General features: G+C 56.1%; 1 protein-coding gene across 2 annotated transcripts; it reads right to left on the reverse strand.

The window, feature by feature from the left end:
* Positions 1 to 60: 60 nt before the first annotated feature.
* CALCOCO1 (calcium binding and coiled-coil domain 1) lies at positions 61 to 18,294 on the reverse strand. 2 transcript variants are annotated; one of them, XM_051845588.3, is made up of 15 exons: positions 18,158 to 18,294; positions 15,895 to 16,059; positions 15,506 to 15,608; positions 14,703 to 14,893; positions 12,492 to 12,650; positions 11,981 to 12,129; positions 9,757 to 9,847; positions 5,044 to 5,199; positions 4,628 to 4,882; positions 3,723 to 3,848; positions 3,158 to 3,253; positions 2,710 to 2,818; positions 2,321 to 2,520; positions 1,886 to 1,992; positions 61 to 1,055 (listed from the first exon to the last, which is right to left on the reverse strand). In XM_051845588.3, the coding sequence occupies exons 2-15, from the start codon at positions 16,048 to 16,050 to the stop codon at positions 878 to 880; spliced, it is 2,076 nt and encodes a 691-aa protein (XP_051701548.1). In that variant the 5' UTR covers positions 16,051 to 16,059; positions 18,158 to 18,294; the 3' UTR covers positions 61 to 877. The 2 variants fall into 2 exon arrangements, with proteins under 2 accessions (XP_051701548.1, XP_051701549.1); XM_051845589.3 differs by having other exon boundaries at positions 18,187 to 18,270.
* Between the last annotated feature and the right edge of the window lie 405 nt (positions 18,295 to 18,699).

The raw sequence follows: 18,699 nt of genomic DNA on the forward strand, positions 1-18,699 counted from the left end.
GAGTATGAGAGCCAGAGGCCGGGCCACCTCGCAACAGGAACACATTGATGACACGGGCGCTAGTATCATATAAATATATTTGTCCAAACTACACATCAGGGGGAGGGATATGGGCGTGGGAAGCTCTTATTGCTGTGGGGGACGTGGAGAGGGAGGAGGGCTGGGAAGCGGGGAGCCCTGGGGCCACTTGCTCCCCATCCCTCACAGAAGGCACAAATACATTATTTCTTTCCACGTGAGGCTATAGGGGTGGGGAGGGGCAGGAGTCAGGGGACAGGAATCCTTAAAGATACAAAAGAAACTTCCAAACTGGATCTCTAAGGCTGTCGGAAAGGCTGGGAGAGGCTGGGTAGGGCGCGGAAGGCAAGGGGGCAACAGGAAGAGGAGATGCAGCTGAGAACCCAAGCAGGCCTGGGGCGGCCAGGATGCCCGCGCCACTGCCTCTCTGCAGGCCCAAGAAAACTCAGGTGAACAAACAAACTCCAAATAAGAGAGGGGGAGGGGTGCCCCTGGAATTGGCTTTGGGGCATCAAAGAAGAGAGTGCGAGTGTGAGTGTGAGTGTGAGTGTGTGAGCTCGGCGGCCCTGTGGGAATCAGGCAGCCAGGGCTAGGAGGGACCCACGTGGTTCCCCCCAGGGAAGGCCTCCTCCACCCTGGTTCCGCCAACACCACTTCCGGGGTGAGCTCAGCTGCTGGGGAGGGTGAAGTTAGGAAACCCGGACGAAAGCAGGGCCCACGGGAGCGGTTCTTAGGAAACAGAATATCACGGCGCCCAGGGTGACGGGGGAGGGGCGTGAGACCTGAGTGTAGGGGTGTAGGGGTGTGTGTGTGTGTGTGTGTGCATGCACGCGTCCGTGTACCAGGGGAGGTGCTGGGGTCACTCAAAGGTGAAGGGGTCCTGGGTGCTGAAGAAGAAGTGTCCGTCCATGTGGTCCTCCAGGGCGTCCTTGTCGCTCTCGGCAGGGAAGCGCTCCTTGCAGATGGGGCACTCCCTCCACGGTGGCGTGGCAGGGTCCCCGGCACTGGCCTCGGCCAGGGGCCCCACTGCAAAGCCACTGGAGAGAGACAGAGGGGGAAAGGAGAGGGCTGGGTGCCCCGCTGCCTTCTTGAGCAGTGGGTCCCCTCGCCCTATCCCAAACGCGGCATCAGGGCCCCTTCTCTGCCCACATCCCTCTAGGCACCAGCCCGGAAGGAAGCCTTGGTTTCCAGGCACCCATCCGCTCCGCTCCGCTCTGGGCTGGTCTCTGCAGTGCAGGCCCAGCCCCCAGCCTCTCTCCTCCCTCCATCTCCGTCTGCTGCCTAATGAGGCCGAAAATGAGTCTGACATCGTCTTTCATCTTCCCGCTGCAGCCGAGGAGCGTGGCAGCAGCCCCCCTCCGGGCCGCAGCCCAGCTCCCCTGCAGCCAGAGCTGGGGGCTGCGCAGTGCCAGCTCTCTTCCTCACGCCCTGGCCCCTCTACCCACGGCAGAAACAGGAGGGCAGAGTCTGAAGCCCGAGTTGCCCGCCCTTGCAGACTCCCCGCCCCCAGGGTCCATCAAGGAAGCCAGCAGGGACGCGGGACCCCAGTCTTCTCTCTGCTCCCGTCCCTTGGGGCCTTGGTCACCTCCCTTCCTCCCCCCAAGGAGCCTCGGTTCCTCCCTGGTGGCTGGGGAGGGGGCTGCAGGGCAACCTGGCGCCTTGGGAGACGGCGCTAGAACAGCACAGCAGCCAGTTGAAGGCAGGGCCTCAGAGGGCGCCGATCAGAGCGGGAGCCTGAGCTGAGGCCCCGGGACTGCGAGAGGCAAGTCGGCTCCTGGGGCCAAGGCTCCTGTAGCCCCCTTTCTTGGCTGAGGCCAAGGAGGCGACTGCAGGCGGGGACGCCCCCCTTCTCCCCAGGGGCGCTCACCTGGCCATGTCATAGAAGGCACTGCCCAGCTCAGGGAGCAGCAGGTGGGCCTCCTCACCCCCGCTCTGCACAGCCGCCATCAGGACTGACTTCTCGTCCTCAGCCTCCTGGGTGCCAAAGAAACAATCAGGGTAGGGTCTCGGGGGGTGTCCCGAGGCTGGGGAGCAGCACCCTGGGACGGGTGAGCCAAGAGCTGCCAAGGCTGGGCCGTGCCCACAGGGGCTGCGGGAAGGGGTAAGGAGAGGAGAAGGGCACAGGGCTGCAAGCAGTGAGGCTGCGGGACTGGACGGGGCCTGGGGGCTGCGTCCGTCAGCGGTCCCGAGGATGGGCTGCGCCTGCCTCCTCTCCCAGAAGTCACGAGAGCCCTGCACGGCTAAGGCTTCCTGCTCTGGAGAGCGGGACGCTCAGGTTCGGCCCCAGCCCCTCCCAGCTCACCGAGTCTGAGCTGCTGTCCTCAGCCGGGCCTGAGAGGTGCGGAGCGATGGGAGCCGGCTGGCTGATGACGACCAGGGGAGAAGCTTCTCGGGGCCCGGCAGGAGAAGGGCTCGGGTCTCCACGCTCGCACAGGCCATAGGGTGGGAGCCTCATGTCTTCTGGGGACTCGTCTTCGGAGTCTGTCAGGGCCGCCGGGCAGCCTGGGGGAGAGGAAGCAGGTGGGCGGAGAGAGAAGCATGCACAGTTAGAGGGCCGACAGCTCTGTCTGCCCCGGATGAGGGGCGACAGTTACACTCTACAGGGGTGTACAGGGAGCTGCCAGGGCGGCTCCCGTGCGGCCCTGACGGGGAGGACTGGGCAGAGGGGTCATGAGACTGGGGTGTACGGACTCAGCCCTGCCGTGGCCTCCTCGTCCTCCGTGGCAGCGTCCTCATTCCACTTCTCATCAGCCACCTTCTCCAGGCGGGCTTCCAGCTTTCTCATGTACTCGAGCAGCTCCTGGAATGGCAGGGCGGAGGGACAGGAGCTGCAGGCTGGGCCCACAAGAGCCTTTCCTTGCATCTGAGATGAGAGGAACTCTTGGCTCTACGGGATTGGATGCCTCCCCCCAAAGGTGGGCCCACTTAAGGACAGGCCGCTTCCCCTAGGGGCTCTCCCTTCTGCTAGTGATCCTCCCCTGTCCTGCCGGGTCAGCTGCTATGAGCAGACAGCACCCCGCCAGCCCCTGGACCCTCGGAGAGAGCCTGTTGCTAAGCTGAGAGGCGACGAGAAGCGGCCCGGCCTCCTGCCCTCCAGCCCTCAGCTCTGGCGCCCGCAGCCTGAGCCCTGGGTTCTCACCTGCTTCTCCTCCTGTAGCTGCTCCTTCTCCTTCTGCAGCACGCGCAGGGCCGACCGCAGCTCAGTCAGCTCCCGCTTGCTCTCTGACAGCTGCACCTGCGGGAGAAGCCACGTGGAACCCGGAGCCTAGAATGTTATTCCGACAACTCTGGAGCCCCGACCAACCACCTGGAACCAGGTCTGCCCAGGTCTCCGCTCCCCTCCTGCTGCAGCACACACAGGGAAGCCCCAACTCTCTTCCCCCCTCGGGCCTCCCGAGTCCTAGTGTGGACCCTGGTGACGACCTCTAGGCTGGCTGCACAGGCCCTGGCTGTACCAAGGGGACATGATTTCCCCTAAGTCGCCCCGATCAGGCCCAGATGTGTGTCCTGAGAACGGGAAGGGATACAGCAGGGAGGGCTGGGAGGCATGCCAGTGAGACTGAGACACTGCCCCACACTGGGGTGCGCACTTAGCACTTCTGAGCCCATGCCCACAAGAGGGGGAGGGGGAGGGGAGGAGAAGGAGGAGGAGGAACACCGCCCCCTCAGGGGACCCAGCACAGGACTGCAGGCCGCTGCCTCACCAGGCTGGAATCTTTCTCCCGGGCCAGTTCCGTCTTGAACACTTGACTCTGGGCCCTCTCGTCCTGAACCACCTTCTCCAGTCGTAGGACCTCTGCGCTCAGCTTCAGGATCTTGTCCTTCTCTGCCTAGGGGGTGGCACAAAAGAATGGGAGACCGGGGGTGGAGCAGACGGATGCCGCTGGCAAGTGCGCCACCCCTCGCCGCATCCGCCGCTGTATTTCACTGAACTGCGTTTGCAGGAACTTCCTTTTTGCCTTCCTCACTTGCTAGACCCCCGGAACAAAGGACAGGGCCTGAGAGTGAACTGCTGTGTGGATAAAGAATGGGTGGCATGGCACGGCCTGGTGCCTGGGACGGTAAACGTTTTTCTGCCCAGGATGGGAACCAAGGCTGGTGCTATGGCAAACAGCACTGGGATGCCCTGGTTAGGGATGGGGCATGCCTTCCTCAAAGCCCCTCTCCAGGGTCTAGCATTGTGGCGCAGTGGGTTCAGCCTTTGCTTCTACCACCAACCCTGGCCTTTTGTATTGGAGTTCTGGTTTGGGTCCCAGCTGCTCCACTTCCAACCCAGCTCCCTGCTAACGTGCTTGGGAAAGCAGGGTAAAATGGTTCAAATACACATGGGAGACCAGGAGAGGGTGGTTTCTGGCTCCTGGCCTCAGCCTGGGCCAGACACAACTATTGTGGTCATTTGGGGAGTGAGCCAACAGATGGAAGATCTCCCCTCTGTGTCTCTCCCTCTCTGCGTCATTTTGCCTTTCAAATAAATACATAACCCTACCTCGAAGTCCCTCTCTACCCCAGAGTCCTCTGAGGCTCTCAGCCCCTTCCGTCTCCTCCCAGGGAGCCTGAGTACGTGCAGCAGGCCCCACGGAAGTGGGCCGGTAGCTGTGGGGACGCCTACCTCCACGCTCTGCAGCAGCCCGGCCCGCTCCTTGCTCCACTGGCATCTTTCCTCCTTCACGTGCAGGCTGAGCTCCGCCAGCCTGCCGCTGACTTCGGCCACTTCCAGGCGGCTGCGGTGCAGCTCGGCTATGGTGCGGTCCCTGGCTCCTGCTGCGCTGGCCAGCTCCTCCCCAAGGAGCGCGGCCTTCTGCTGGCTGGACGCGGCCAGCTCCTGGACCCCTCGAAGCTGTTCCTTCAGAGGCTCCAGCTCAGCCTCCAGGGGAGAAAAGGAGACAGAGATCAGAGCTCCCAGAATCACCTGCAAACCAGGGAGGCCCCTGGGCTCTCTCCGCCCACCTGGCACCAGGACCCAGGCCTGTGCTGTTGTCCCAGAGAACAGTCACTGCTTCCTGTTGCCCAGGGGCCTTCACTTACCACCCGCTGCTGGGTCTGGCTGAGGGCACCCTTCATCTGGGCCACCTTGTCCTTCAGGCGCTGGGCCTGGGCGCCCTGTTCTTCCTGCCGGCTCTTGGCCTCCTGCAGCTCCAGGTTTAAGCGCCGGGCCTCCTGTTGTGCCATCTGGAGCTCAGCCTGATGGGAGCAGGAAGTGGTTGAGGAGAGAGGCATTTGTGTTGGAGTGGTCAGGGAGGGGGAATGATGATGAGAGAGGCCGGGGTTCCTCTTGCCCGGTTTAACACAAAGGCAAAGAATCAGCTCCTGCCCTGCAGCCTGCCTTGGGTTCTCACGTAAGAGGGACTCAGTCCTGGACAGCTCGTCTCCAGCTCCCCAAAAGCCATGCAGTGCAGGCTGAGCGTTGCTGACCTGGAAATCTGAAATTCAGAATGCGCCAGAATCTCAAACTGTTCCAGCCACCGACAGGTCGCCATGAATGGGAAATCCCACACCTCACCTCATGTGACAGGTTGTGGTCAAAATGCAGGCATCCTGGAATATCATATAAAATTATCTGCAGGCTGGCACCGCGGCTCACTAGGCTAATGCTCTGCCTTGCGGCGCCGGTACACCGGGTTCTAGTTCAGGTCGGGGCGCCAGATTCTGTCCCAGTTGCCCCTCTTCCTGTCCAGCTCTCTGCTGTGGCCAGGGAGTGCAGTAGAGGATGGCCCAAGTGCTTGGGCCCTGCACTTGCATGGGAGACCAGGATAAGTACCTGGCTCCTGCCATCGGATAGGCGCGGTATGCTGGCCGCGGCGGCCGTTGGAGGGTGAACCAACGGCAAAGGAAGACCTTTCTCTTTGACTCTCTCTCTCACTGTCCACTCTGCCTGACAAAAAATAAATAAATAAAATAAAATTATCTGCAGGCTGTGGATGTAAGGTGTATGAGAAGCCTAAATGGATCTCGTGTTTAGCCTTGGGTTCGACCTCTACGATATCTCATCGGGTACATGCAAATATGCCAACGTCAAAAGGAAAAGCAATTCGAGACACTTCTGGTCCACTCATGTTGGATAAGGGACACTCAATCTGCTTCCAGCTTCACAGCCTGGGGTCTCAGATGAAGGCATCCCCTGTGCCATTTCTGCTTTGCCACTCTTCCTCTTACAGGAAAACGACAGTCTGGGTGTCCTACAGGCTCCTCCAACGCCGCGTGTGCTACCTCCTGCCCCCTTCCCGCCGCTTCAGCTCTCATCTCGGTGCAGGGGACTAGCTACTTCCTGCATCACGCAGGCCGGCTGCCTAGGTACCATGCTCGCCTCTGTTCTCAGGGGTCCCCAGAGAGCCTTTCACGTCTCCATCCTCCATCTTGGCTGCCACCATTTTTTTCCTCCATTGTCGCCATGCCCATGTTATTTCTTGCACTACTGCATAACCGCGTAACTTTCCACAAGCCGTGAGATGAATCTTCTTTAAGTACGTGTCGCCCCTCCTTGAAAACCATTGACGCTTCTCATCGTTCACAGAGTGCGTAAACTCAAGACCTCCGCCATCTGACCCAGGCCTTATCTCAAACCCTTCACCGCCAAGTTCAATGGCTCTGAGGTTTTGGCTTCCTAAGCACTTGCTCACGTTTTCCTCCATTTCCCATAATGGCTTCCCTCTCATCTCTGTGTAGTCAATACTACCTGATCGTCACTGTCAAGCAAAAACATTTTCAAATCATCTTCCACAGAAGCCCCCGATCCTCAGGAAGCAATTTAGAGTTCCTGTGCATTTCTGATATGAACTGCAATTATGTTAAAAAAAAAAAAAAAAACAAACCCTGAGCCGGCGCCGCGGCTCACTAGGCTAATCCTCCGCCTTGCGGCGCCGGCACACCGGGTTCTAGTCGTGGTTGGGGCGCCGGATTCTGTCCCGGTTGCCCTTCTTCCAGGCCAGCTCTCTGCTGTGGCCCGGGAAGGCAGTGAAGGATGGCCCAAGTAATTGGGCCCTGCACCCCATGGGAGACCAGGAGAAGCACCTGGCTCCTGGCTTTGGATCAGTGCGGTGCGCCGGCCGCAGTGCACCGGCCGCAGCGGCCATTGGAGGGTGAACCAACGGCAAAGGAAGAGCTTTCTCTCTGTCTCTCTCTCTCACTGTCCACTTTGCCTGTCAAAAACAAAACAAAACAAAACAAAAACAAAAACAAAAACAAAACAAAACCGTAGGGGCAGGTGCCAAGGTGCCGCTTAGGAAACCTGATCCTGTGTCAGAGGGCCTGGGTTTGAGTCCTGGCTTGGCTTCCAATTCTAGCTTCCTGTGAATGCACACCCTGGGAGGCAGCAGGTGATGGCTCACGTACCTGGGTCCTGCTACCCACATGGGAGACCCAGATGGAGCTTCTAGCTCCTGGCTTAGGCCTGGCCCAGCCCTGGCTGCTGAGGGCATTTGGTGAGTCAGTGGATGGGAGATCTCTTTCTGCCCTTCAAATAAATTAGATAAAAATTAAAAATAAAATTAGTTTATAGTAGTAAAATTTTGTTTTTATGTATTCAGTGAGGTTCCACAAAAGATGTAAAACTTCAATAGTGGGCGGGAAAGACTTTTGCTAAAAAGGTTTAAAAGTTCTAGGTTAGGGGCCAGCATTATGGCACAGCAGGTAAAGGCACCTCCTGCATCCCGTGTGGGCACTGGTTCAAGTCCTGGCTGCTCCACTTCTGATCCAGCTCACTGCTAATGGTCTGGAAAAGCAGCAGAGGATGGCCAAGTCCTTGGTCCCCTGCTACCCATGTGGGAGACCTGGAAGAAGCTCTTGGCTCTTGACTTCAGCCCGACCCAGCCCTGGCTGTTGCAGCCATTTGGGAAGTGAACCAGAGGATAGAAGATCTCTCACCCTCTCTCCTACTCTCTTTAACTCTGCCTTTCAAATAAATAAGAAAATTTTAAAAATAAAAATTCTAGGCTAGTTTATACCCACCTTATTTTTTAAATTTATTTGGGTTTACTTCCCAAATGACCACAACGGCTGGGGCTGGGACAAGCTGAAGCCAGGAGCTTCTTCTTAGTCTCCCACATGGGTACAGGGGCCCAACAACTTGATCCATCTTCTGCTGGTTTCCCAGACACATTAACAGGGAGCTGGATTAGAAGTGGAGCAGCCAGGACTCTAATAGGCGCTTATATGGGATGCTGGCACTGCAGGTAGTAGCTTTGCCCATTACGCCACAGCACCAGCCCCCTATAGCCACATTTTTTAAAAAGGTATTTTTATTGGTATCTTTTCATGTTTTTGTTCCCCTATTTTTTTAAGTTTTATTTTATTTATTTATTTGAAAGGCAAAGTGATAGGGGAGGGGGAAATGGGGGGAGAGAGGGAAAGAGATTGATTTTCCAACCACTGTTTCACTTCCCAAATGGCTACAATGGCTGGGGCTGGTCCACGCTGAAGCCAGAAACTCAGAACTCCATTCAGGTCTCCCACAGAGGTGGCAGGGGCCCAAGTACTTGAGCTGGCATCCACTGCCTTCCCAGGACCATCGGCAGGAAGCTGGATTGGAAGCAGAGCAGCCAAGACTCAAGCAGCACTCTGATATGAAATGCTGCTGTTGCAAGTGAAACCTTAAACTGCTGCACTACAACATCAGCCCCTGTTCCTCTGTTTTTATTTGTTTGAAAGACGTGTGTGTGTGTGTAGAGATAGAAAGGGAGGGAGGGAGAGGAGCACACGGGCATGCCTGCACACACATATGCACACACACACAGTGGTCTTCATCCATTGGTTCATTCCCCAGCAGGGGCTGGGCCAGGCTAAAGCCAGGAGGCAGGTCTCCCACATGAGTGGAATGGACCTAAGTACTTCAGTTGTTACTGGGCCTCCCAGAGTGCATTTCCAGGAAACTGGAATTGGAAGTGGGGCCAGGCATATGGAAGTTCTTTAAAAAGTTCATGGAAAGAGTGTATTATTAAATACCTATGCTGGCACGGGGGGCATAGTGGGTTAAGCTGCAATCTGCAGTGCTGGCATTCCATACAGGTGGCTATTAGAGTCCTGGCTGCTCCACTTCCGATCCAGCTCTCTGCTATGGCCTGGGAAAGCAGTAGAAGATGGCCCAAGTGCTTGGGCCCCTACATCCCTGTGGGAGACCTGGAAGATGCTCCTGGCTTTGGATCAACCCAGCTTGGGCCGTTGCGGCCATTTGGGGAGTGAACCAGATTTCTCTTTCTCTCTCTGTAATTCTGCCTTTCAAATAAATAAATAAATAAATAAATAAATAAACTTTTTAAAAATTAAATGAGTTGATATGAAAATTAAAAATTTAAAAGAAATTATTGAGAGGAGAGAGAGAGAGAGAGAGAGAGACAGGCAGAGCGAGCGCCCGTTCTCTGGTTCACTCCCCAGACGCTTGTGATAGCCAGGGCTGGGTCTGGGCCTGCGCCAAAGCCTGGAACTCAATCTTGGGATCCAGTAACTTGAACCGACACCACTGCCTCCCAGGGTCTGCATTCGCAGGAAGCTGGAGTCGGGAGTCGGAGCCAGGAATCAAACCCAAGTACTCTGATGTAGGATGCAAGTGCCTGAACTGCTGGGTAAACATCTGCTCCCCGCAGAGTTGACTGACGAGTCCCGATCTGGGTATATGTATGTGTTCCGCAGTAGAATGCACACAGGGTCTTTGCATTTTTATCCCCCCTGCTGCCCAGCACTCAGGAAGGACTCAGGGAGACCCCTCAGGCCGGCCCACGGAGAAGGCACAGCAACTCCGCCCCTTACCTCGCTTTGCTCCTTGTCAGCTTGCACCTCCTTCAGCTGGCCGAGGAGCTTCTCCTGCTCACGAGTCAGGGCCTTCACTGCGTCTCTCACCCTGTGAGGCAGGGGACAGCGCACAGGGCAGTCCGGTCATCAGAGAAGGAATGGAGGACTTGGGTCTCTGTCTTATGCTCTGCTCCCTGTGTCCTCCAGGCCCAAACCTCCATTTCGGCCTGGAATGCCCCCCCCCCCCCCCCCCGACACCAGGATGAGCCAGTCTTCAGTCCCAAGAACAACCCAAGATTGCCGGCTCTACAACGCAATCTAGAAGTGGTTTTTCCTTTCTCTCTAGGTATCATTTTAAGGAATCTCATACTGATGGCTCCCTGGTTGCTTTCAGTCAACCAAAGATTCCAACCAGTCTTGTCTACACAAGGGGCAGTCACTTTTGGCCCAGGTCAGAAGTTAGCAACCTTTTTTTCTGCGAAGGATCTGACAGTAGGTGTGTTGGGCTTTGCAGGCCACCTGGTCTCCATGGCAACTACTCAGTGTTGTCACCGTGGTGTGGAAGCAGCCATAGAGGTGGAAGAGAGAGATTTACGTAGGTGTGCATGGCCAAGTGTGGCGATCCAATAAAACTTTACTTATGAACACTGGGATTTAAATCTATAATTTTTCACATGTCACAAAGTATGGTTCTTCTTATCATCTGTTCTTTAACAACTGAAACATATTAAAAATCATTGTTACTACAGGCTGTATCAAAAGAGGTACAGGCCAGATGTAGCACACAGGTCATAGCTTACCGACTCCTGGTCTGGACAGTGCCCAACCTTTCCTAGGCACTCAGTCTGGTCTCTGCATTTCTACTCCATGTACTAGAACATAAACATCTAGAATCTCTATAAGGCAAGGCTTAACATACCCTGGAAAAGATTAACTTGCTTATTATTCTGGGCCTTGGATTGAAGGCCTCTTTGCTTTAAGGAGTTAAAAAAGAAAATACTAAATCTCCCAATACTGAATGAAAAAGACATAACTGTCATTTTGGGGCCGGTGCTGTGAGTTGTGGTTCACTGCGTTAAGATGCCACCTGGGGCCAGTGCTGTGGCACAGTAGGTTAATCCTCCACCTGCAGCGCCGGCATCCCATATGGGTACCGGTTCTAGTCCTGGCTGCTCCTCTTCCCATCCAGCTCTCTGCTATGGCCTGGGAAAGCAGTAGAAGGTGGCCCAAGTGCTTGGGCCACTTCACCCATGTAGGGGACCTGGAAGAAGCTCCTGGCTCCTGGCTTCTGGTTCAAGTCCCAAGTCCTCACTGCTCCACTTCTGATCCAGCTCCCTGCTAATGTGCCCAGGGAAAGCAGTGGAAGATGGCCCAAGTGCTTGGACTCTTGCCTCCTGGATGGAGTTTCTGGCTCCTGGCTTTGGCCTGACCCAGCTTTGGCTGTTGTAGTCATTTGGGGAGTGAACCAGTGAATGGGAAAAAAAAAAAAAATCTCTCTAACTCTTTCAAATAAATAAATTAATCTTTTAAAAAATGGTAAATGATAAATGAAAAAATAGGAAAGCTTACTCAGTGAAACTCTGAAGAACAGGCACGAGAAGTTACCAATATTTATGCTATGTGATAGGAATAACATTTTTCTATGAGAGAAATTTCTTCTATATGGCCTGCGAGGTCTAGTTTAGGCCCCATGCTTGGCAGGAGGGTGGCGTTTGGCTCCATACAAGAGCTACAAAAGGCACAGCCATCCAGCGTGGACAGAGGCTTTCTGTCTCTGGAGGGTGGTTGTCTCTTAGACACCCTCTTACATGCCTGACAGCCCTCCCAGTGTGAGAGTCTATGATTTATACCATTTTCCCCCCCAAGGGAGAGATTCCAGAACATTCCTGGGAGACCAGTTGTAACACTGCTCAGTAGGGAGAACAGAGTCCAGTCCTATTTTTCCTGGGTAAGAGTTGGAATCCCCCACCACCACCTGCATGGACTGTCCTATCCGGTTCTCTTCTTCCTAGTCCTCCACCCACAGCTCTTGTGTAGCTTCTGCGGCACAACCAGCGGTGGCTGTGATTATTTCTGAAGGTGGGTGATACAGGAGAGCCTTAGGAGGGATGGAAGAGAGCTAGGCAGGAAAAAGACATCCCCAGGACCTGCAATAGCCTGAGTGAGGCTGAGAAGGGGAGGCATGTCTGCCTGCACCAGGAGGCAGGAATGCGGAGGGCGTGAGGCCCTGGGGTCCCCTCACCTGTCCAGCTCCACCTCCTTCGTCAGTACTTTCTCACTGATGGTCTGGATGTCGTCTTCCAGCTCCAGGATGCGTGCCACGTGGTCGCCCTGCTGCCGGCTCAGGACGTCTCGTTCTTCCGTGACCTCCCCATGGGACCGCGCAAGGCCCTGGAGTTAGGGGTTCCCCCGGAAGATGAGGGAGGTTATCGCTCATCTCTGGAGAAGCACGCCCAAGTTTTCACCGCTTCTGCCCTCCATCCCGACTCCCTCCTTGAAAAAGAAACTGTAAGGGCACACGCCCTCACCTGTGACTCCGGCCACCTTGCACCTTATCCCAGCGCGTCAGCGCTCAGAGCGCTGTCTCCTTACACATCGGGACGGATCTCCTGGAATCTCAGGTCTCAGCCCACTCCCTGGCCGCTGAGCCTATTCCTGGGATGCCAGCAGCACCCGAGAAGCCCACCGCCATCTCTCCTTCACTCTCTGTTGGGCACGCGGCCAGCCTCACCCGCTCCTGGCCCGACTCCCACCTTGTACTGCTCCAGGAGCTCGGCGTGCTCCTGCCTGCCAGCTGCCAGGGCCGTCTCGAGCTCCTGCACGCGGCTCCTCAGCTCCGTCACCTGGCCCTCCAGGTGCAGCTTCCGCTGCATCAGGTCATTCCGTTCTTGCTGGCTCTCATCCAGCTGGTTCTACGGGGGGCAGGTGGGAAGTGGTGTGCTTAGCGTGCACCCAGTTCTGAGGGTCCACCCCTCTTGCTCTGCGGGTGCACGTCGGGGTTGGGAAGTTACATCAGCATGGGCGAGGAGGGCGAGCAGGGGGAGGCCTGGTGCGACTCCTGGCCACCACGTAGCCATTCATGCCAGCTTACAGTTCACTGTTACCTGCCCTTTCCCCACACCAGGCTGGGCCCTTCCTCACCCAGCAACTGCGAGAGTCCCTCATCTGGCAGAAGTCTTTCTCTGCGGACGCAGACAAAAGAGATGATTCCCCAAGTTTCACCCTATTTTTTCTGCAGTCAGATACACTTGGGCTCAAATCCCAGTACACTTTTTCCCAGCTAGGTGACTTTGAACACGTTGTTTCATTTCTCTCAATCTGTGTCCTCATCTGCAAAGTGATCCCTTAGTCTTGGTTGTAGGTTTTGTTTTGCTAATTAATCTGAGAGGCAAAGAGACAGAGAAAGAGATGGACAGAGAGCTCCTACTACCTGCTGGTTCACTCTCCGAATGCCTATAATGGCCAGGACTGGAACCAGGAGCAGGAACTCAATCCAGGTCTTCCACGTGGGCAGCAGAAACCCAATTATGTGCGCCATCGCCACTGCCTCCCAGCATCTGCATCAGCAGGCAGCCGGAATCTGGAGCTGGAGCTGGAGCTGGGTGTGGTCTTGTGCTGTGGGACACAGTGTCTCACCGCTGGGCAAACATGCCTGGCCCCAGGCATGAGGTTTAAGTGAGAAAAACTAATTCGAGAACAGAATACAGTGTAGCAGGTCACACATCTGATTTATGTGACATAAAAACATTTTCCTGTTCTTGTGTTGACTCCACCTATTTTTTTAGACTTGGGGTTTCAGAGGGCAGAGTTTGTTTAAATCACAGAAAAGCTACTCATTCTCGCCTTCTGAAACCTCCTCAGGCTTACCCTCCTGGCTGGGGAGTGTACTTCCTCCTCACCCGGCCTTGAACTTCCTTTAGGAAGTCTGCCTTGCTAATATCTGTCTCCACTCCTTAATTCTTCTTATATATGATCAATAGAAAGAGACCACAAGCCACATAAATAATTTTACCCTTTCTAGTAGTCACTTCAAAGGTAAGAAACGTGTGGGATTAGTTTTAATATTTTATCTAATCTACTCTATCCAATATGGTACATCCTTTCAACATGTAAGCAATATAAAAGTTACTGAGATCTGGAGCCGGTGCTGTGGCGTAGTACGTTAAGTCTGCCACAGTGCTGGCACGCCATATGGGCACCGGTTTGAGTCCCAGCTTCTCCATTTCTGATCCAGCTTCCTGCTTATGGCCTGGGAAAGCAGTGGAGGATGATCCAAGTGCTTGGGCCCCTGCGCCAGTGTGGGAGACCCAGAGGAAGCTCCAAGCTTCAAATCGGCCTAGCTCCAGCCGTTGTGGCCACTGGGGAGTGAACCAGCAGATAGAAGACCTCTCTCTCTGTCTCTCCCCCTCTCTGTCTGTAATTCTGCCTCTCAGATAAATAAGTCTTTAAAAAAAATAAAAAATGACTGAGATCTTCCACATTATTTTTTTTCACGTACTAAGTCTTCAAACTCCATATAGCATCCCTCAGCATGGACTAGTCGCATGTGGAGCACAAAGGATCACACGTGGCTGTGTCTCTGGCATCGGATGGAGCGGGAAGGGGCCCTGCCTATCTGCTCTCCCTCCTCCCTGGTCTTGGAGGCAGTTCTCATCCTGCCTTTCTCAGAATGTTCCCTGGCATAGCCTCCTTGGACCCTCTGCATCAGCCTGTAGGGCCTGGGGCAGGATGTGGTAAGAAAGGCCAGTTCTTATGAAGCCCTGGGCTACGCTGGCCCGTGGGGGCGTGCTTACAGTCCGTCTACATTACACGGAGACTTTCTTGCAGGTAGGACTTGGTGTAACTCCCGGTGAGGTCTTTTGTTGAGGCTACACATGGAGGAAGCAGGAAGTGGAGGAATCCCTGCCCCCCATGCTGTCCTCCGGCTCCCTCTTCCAGGGGCAACTCTGTCGCTCTTCTCTCACCTGCAGTACGGTGGCCTTGGGGACCACAAGCAGGATGTCAGAGCCGCCGTCCGCCTCCTCCAGGGTCACCAGTTCATCCATGGGCCTCGGCTCTCGGAACTGGAAAGGGGGGCTCTGCCCGCACACCCGGCCCTGGCGGTTCACATAGCGGAACTGGTAGAGCTGGGCTCCCGGTTTGGGCAGGTAGCTGGCTGTGGGGAAAAGGCCGGCCCCGGGCCCCCAGTGTGATCCCAGGCACGTCCCCCCGCCCTTGGTGTATGTAGCACAGCACCCACCGCCCCTGGCTTCCTGCTCCATGTTTTGTTTCTCCGTCCCATGGAGCAGTTCTGTTCCTTGGGGTAGCCCTCTCCCTTCTCTGGTTAGCGCTTTCCCTCCTCTGCTTCCCAAAGCTCTGCCTCCCTACCAGACGCTGTGCTAACAGCTTTGCCTACAGCCAGCCTCTTTGCCTTCTAGGATGACAGACAGAGAGACTAAGTAACTGCCTGAGGCCGACCAGCTTTTGCACAACAGAGCCGAGATCTCAGTGCAGCTCTCATGGCCACCTTCTCTCTCCCCTGCCTCCCAGCTACATGGTGGACTCCCTCTTTGTCCAGGCAGGAGCAGGACCAGATGCCCTGTGAAGTCCCCGATTCTGCGCTAATCCCACGGTGCCACGGCTACTAAGCCCTGTTGGATGTGGTCTCACGGTGGTCGTTTGTATTTACTTTTCCTCATCCTCTGCCTGTGTTTCTGTCTGTCCACCACCCTCATTCAAAGCTCCGTTTCTTTGGCTTGGCCCTCCCCGTGTGCCGTCTTCCCTGTACCTTGGAACTGGACACTGGCGTGGATGGGAGAACCAGTAGCCGGATTCTCGGGCACCGAGGACCACACAAATGTATGGTAATCCCGGACGCAGGCCGCCTCCACCTGTGAGAGCCCAGGACGGGAGAGGTGGATGGTGAGGGAGGAAGGGACTAAGGGACTGCACGAGGGGGACAGGATGGTAAGAGACAGGGCTGGCGGCCAGACACTGGTGTGCCAGCAAGGAGCAGGCTACGGTGGGGAAACAGGAGCTTTGCATATACAGATGGCTCTGTGATCTGTGCCATCTCTCTCCCTTCTCCCCTCTCCACCGAGAAACCCACCCGATGTTCCCCATATTCCAACCAGCCCATGACCCACAGTCCTGAGCCACAAGGGGTTCCAGGGATACCTTGAAGATGCCAATCCAGTCACTGGCGCTGGGCATGGTACCCGGGGGAAGGGTGTAGTGACATTCCACCTTGGTGTTGGGGATGTAGGTCCGGGCGACATTCAAAAAGGTGACTCCACCCCGGGATGGTGGCCGGCTTAGAGATGACTCCTCCATGCTGCCCTCCTACAAAAGAAATGGGTGATTTCCCGGAGCCTGCTCCCCCTCTCCTTATCCTCTCTCTGCCCACCCACTCACAGCCCTGCCACCCTTCCTGGAGATGAAGGCACACCTCACTTCCAGTGCCCGAGGGTTGTGAGATCTTTGAAAGGCATCACTCTCAGTCTCTAGGACATAGGTCTGGCCTTCCAAGTCAGTCCCCACCCCCTCCTGTGACGTGCCCTCCCGGGCTCACAGCCCCTTCCTAGAGTTTAGGTCTACTTCTCACCGCGCCTAGGACCACGTCTCAGGATTCAAGGCTCTGCCCCCTCTCAGTCCCTCCTTTTCCCCTTCCTAACTACCGTGAACATTCCAAACCCTCCAGCCTCCACTCCCCACCCCACCCCTTCTGGCTCTTGAATTCAAACTGAGGTGTGGTCCCTGCCTACTCCTGAGCTTGTTGACCCAGCTGCACCCAGGACTGAATTGGGACACACGCAGTTTCTGCAAGGAGCGGCTGAGTTTTGAGCTGGAACTGCGGCTGGGGGTGGCACTGGGGGGGCCAACAGCGTGAGCTCTCCGTCCCCTCCCCTTCTCTGACGGCCGAATCCTAGTGAAGCAGAAAGTGCCTGCTCGCTTCTAAGAGCCAAATGGGAGGGGAGGGTGGAAGGGAAAGACAGGTTTTGTTCTTCAACTTCATTATTCCAGGAAGTCGAGAATTCTGGAGGCGGCAGCTTCAAGGGTGGAGCGAAAGATGCAGCAGGAATGTGGAGAGATGGAATGTGGGGGCTGGGAGAGCCCCACCCCTGGGCCAGGGACACACGGGGAAGTGTCACACAGGGGCCCGGAGCAGGGGAGATGTGCATTTAATATTGAGCAAAGCGGGGGAGAAAGAGAGAGAGAAAGTTGAAAAAAGAACCTAACATCATTCTCTCCAGATCCGGCCTGGGGCAGAACTAGAAACCGGGCGGGCTGAGCATTCCCTGGGCTCTGGCATCTCCCTCCCCATCTTCTCTCTGCTCCCCTTAGCTTCAGTCCTCAGCCTGAATCCTTCCATCTACCTGGACTGCTAGAGACACCTTATACGATAGGGTGAGAGGAAGGCACGGTCCACGGTAGCTGGGGAGAGTTCATTGGAAAATACGACACTGCACACAGACTGAAAATAACACCCATCCAGAGAACCCCACAGCCCAGGGCTGCAAGGCGCTCTTCCCGGTCTCTTCTCCCTGCCCACCAATCTGCTTCCTGTGTCAGCCGGGGCCGCGGCGTCCAGTCAGCCAGCGAGAGCCACTACCAGCTGCACAACCCCAACATCACCAGCCCACACCAGGCTCAAGTCAGGAACTTTAAAAGAAAACAAAAGTAAAGGCGGGCCGGCTGTACCAAGGGAGCAGCTTCTCCCTCCCAGACACAGACGGCACTGGACACAAGTGGCTCCTCTGAGTTTCCATCTCTCTGAAAAATCCCTACTTTTTATAAAACTAGTCGTGTTCTCTGCAAATACAACCTGGTGGTCTTCTAAGGGAGGGAGAGTGCGACATTGTCCCCCGAGATCTAAGCCCGAGCAACCCCCAAAACTCTTCTAGGATAAGCCCCAACAGCTGCAGGCATCGTGCACGCCCCAGAGCACCCCAAGTGTAGGCATGGAGCCAGATTCAGAGGGTCACGTGCTGGGGGGCGCGCAGCCCCCCGCTCTGCAGGGCTCCGGAGCTCCTCGACATTCCACAACTGGGAAGTTATCCCTCCCCAGGGGCATGCAGCCAAGCACAGGCCTTCGGATTTCGGGTGAGGCTTGCGAGGGCCAAGTCGTGCCCGGAGAGGACGGGCGAAGACTTCAGCCCCCTCAAACTCCCTCATGAAGCTTTACGGAGAAGAACTGAGAAGAAGGTGAGGACATGAGGAAGCTCCCCCCCCACCCCGCCTCGGCTCACGGCCCCCTTAACCCAACAACTCCCCAAACAGTGGGGGTCGCTGCTCCAGTATGGAAAGTGTTAAAACCGAAACGTTCCTGCACCCCCCGCTTCCACAGTTCGCTCCGATTGTCCTGTCACAGTCTGGAAAAGGGGGTGACTCCCCCCTCGTCAGATCGCCCCCCACCACCAATTTAGGCCAAGTTTCTTACCCCACAGACGGATCAGCTGTTCCCCTCACCTTTCACCAACAACAAAAACAGCACTCCGACTCCAGGAGGGGAGGGAGCGGGCGAGCGCGAGGGCTTCTGGGTTTGTAGTTCATCCACGCGCTCCGCCGCGGAGCCTGCTGGGTTTGGGACTACAAATCCCAAGAGGCCGCGCGCAACGGGGCGTGGCCGAGGGCGGCCGCGACCGCGGCCTCCCCGGGGCGTCCTGGGAGGCGTAGTTCCTAGTTGCCTGACAGCAGGAGGGCGTGGCCACCAAAGGACTTCACAGCCCAGGATCCCTTAGGAGGGAGCCGGCTGCATTAGGGGTGGCTGCTGGTTTGTAACGTGCATTGTTGGGGGTGGGGAGGATTTACGGCCCTAACGCCTTCTGCCTAACGATTTACAGTGGGCTGGACGCTGTGAGGTCCGCCCTCGACTTCACTTTTCACAACCACCTGTGTGATAGGTATTCTAGCCATCCCCACGTTACAGAGGCAGCAAGCCTAAAGCTTAGGGCGGCTCAAGAGCCGGTCTAGAATGTTAGA

Source organism: Oryctolagus cuniculus, chromosome 11 (assembly GCF_051225735.1).
Source record: "Oryctolagus cuniculus isolate XC-2025 breed Fujian yellow rabbit chromosome 11, ASM5122573v1, whole genome shotgun sequence".
Taxonomy (NCBI): Eukaryota; Metazoa; Chordata; class Mammalia; order Lagomorpha; family Leporidae; genus Oryctolagus; species Oryctolagus cuniculus.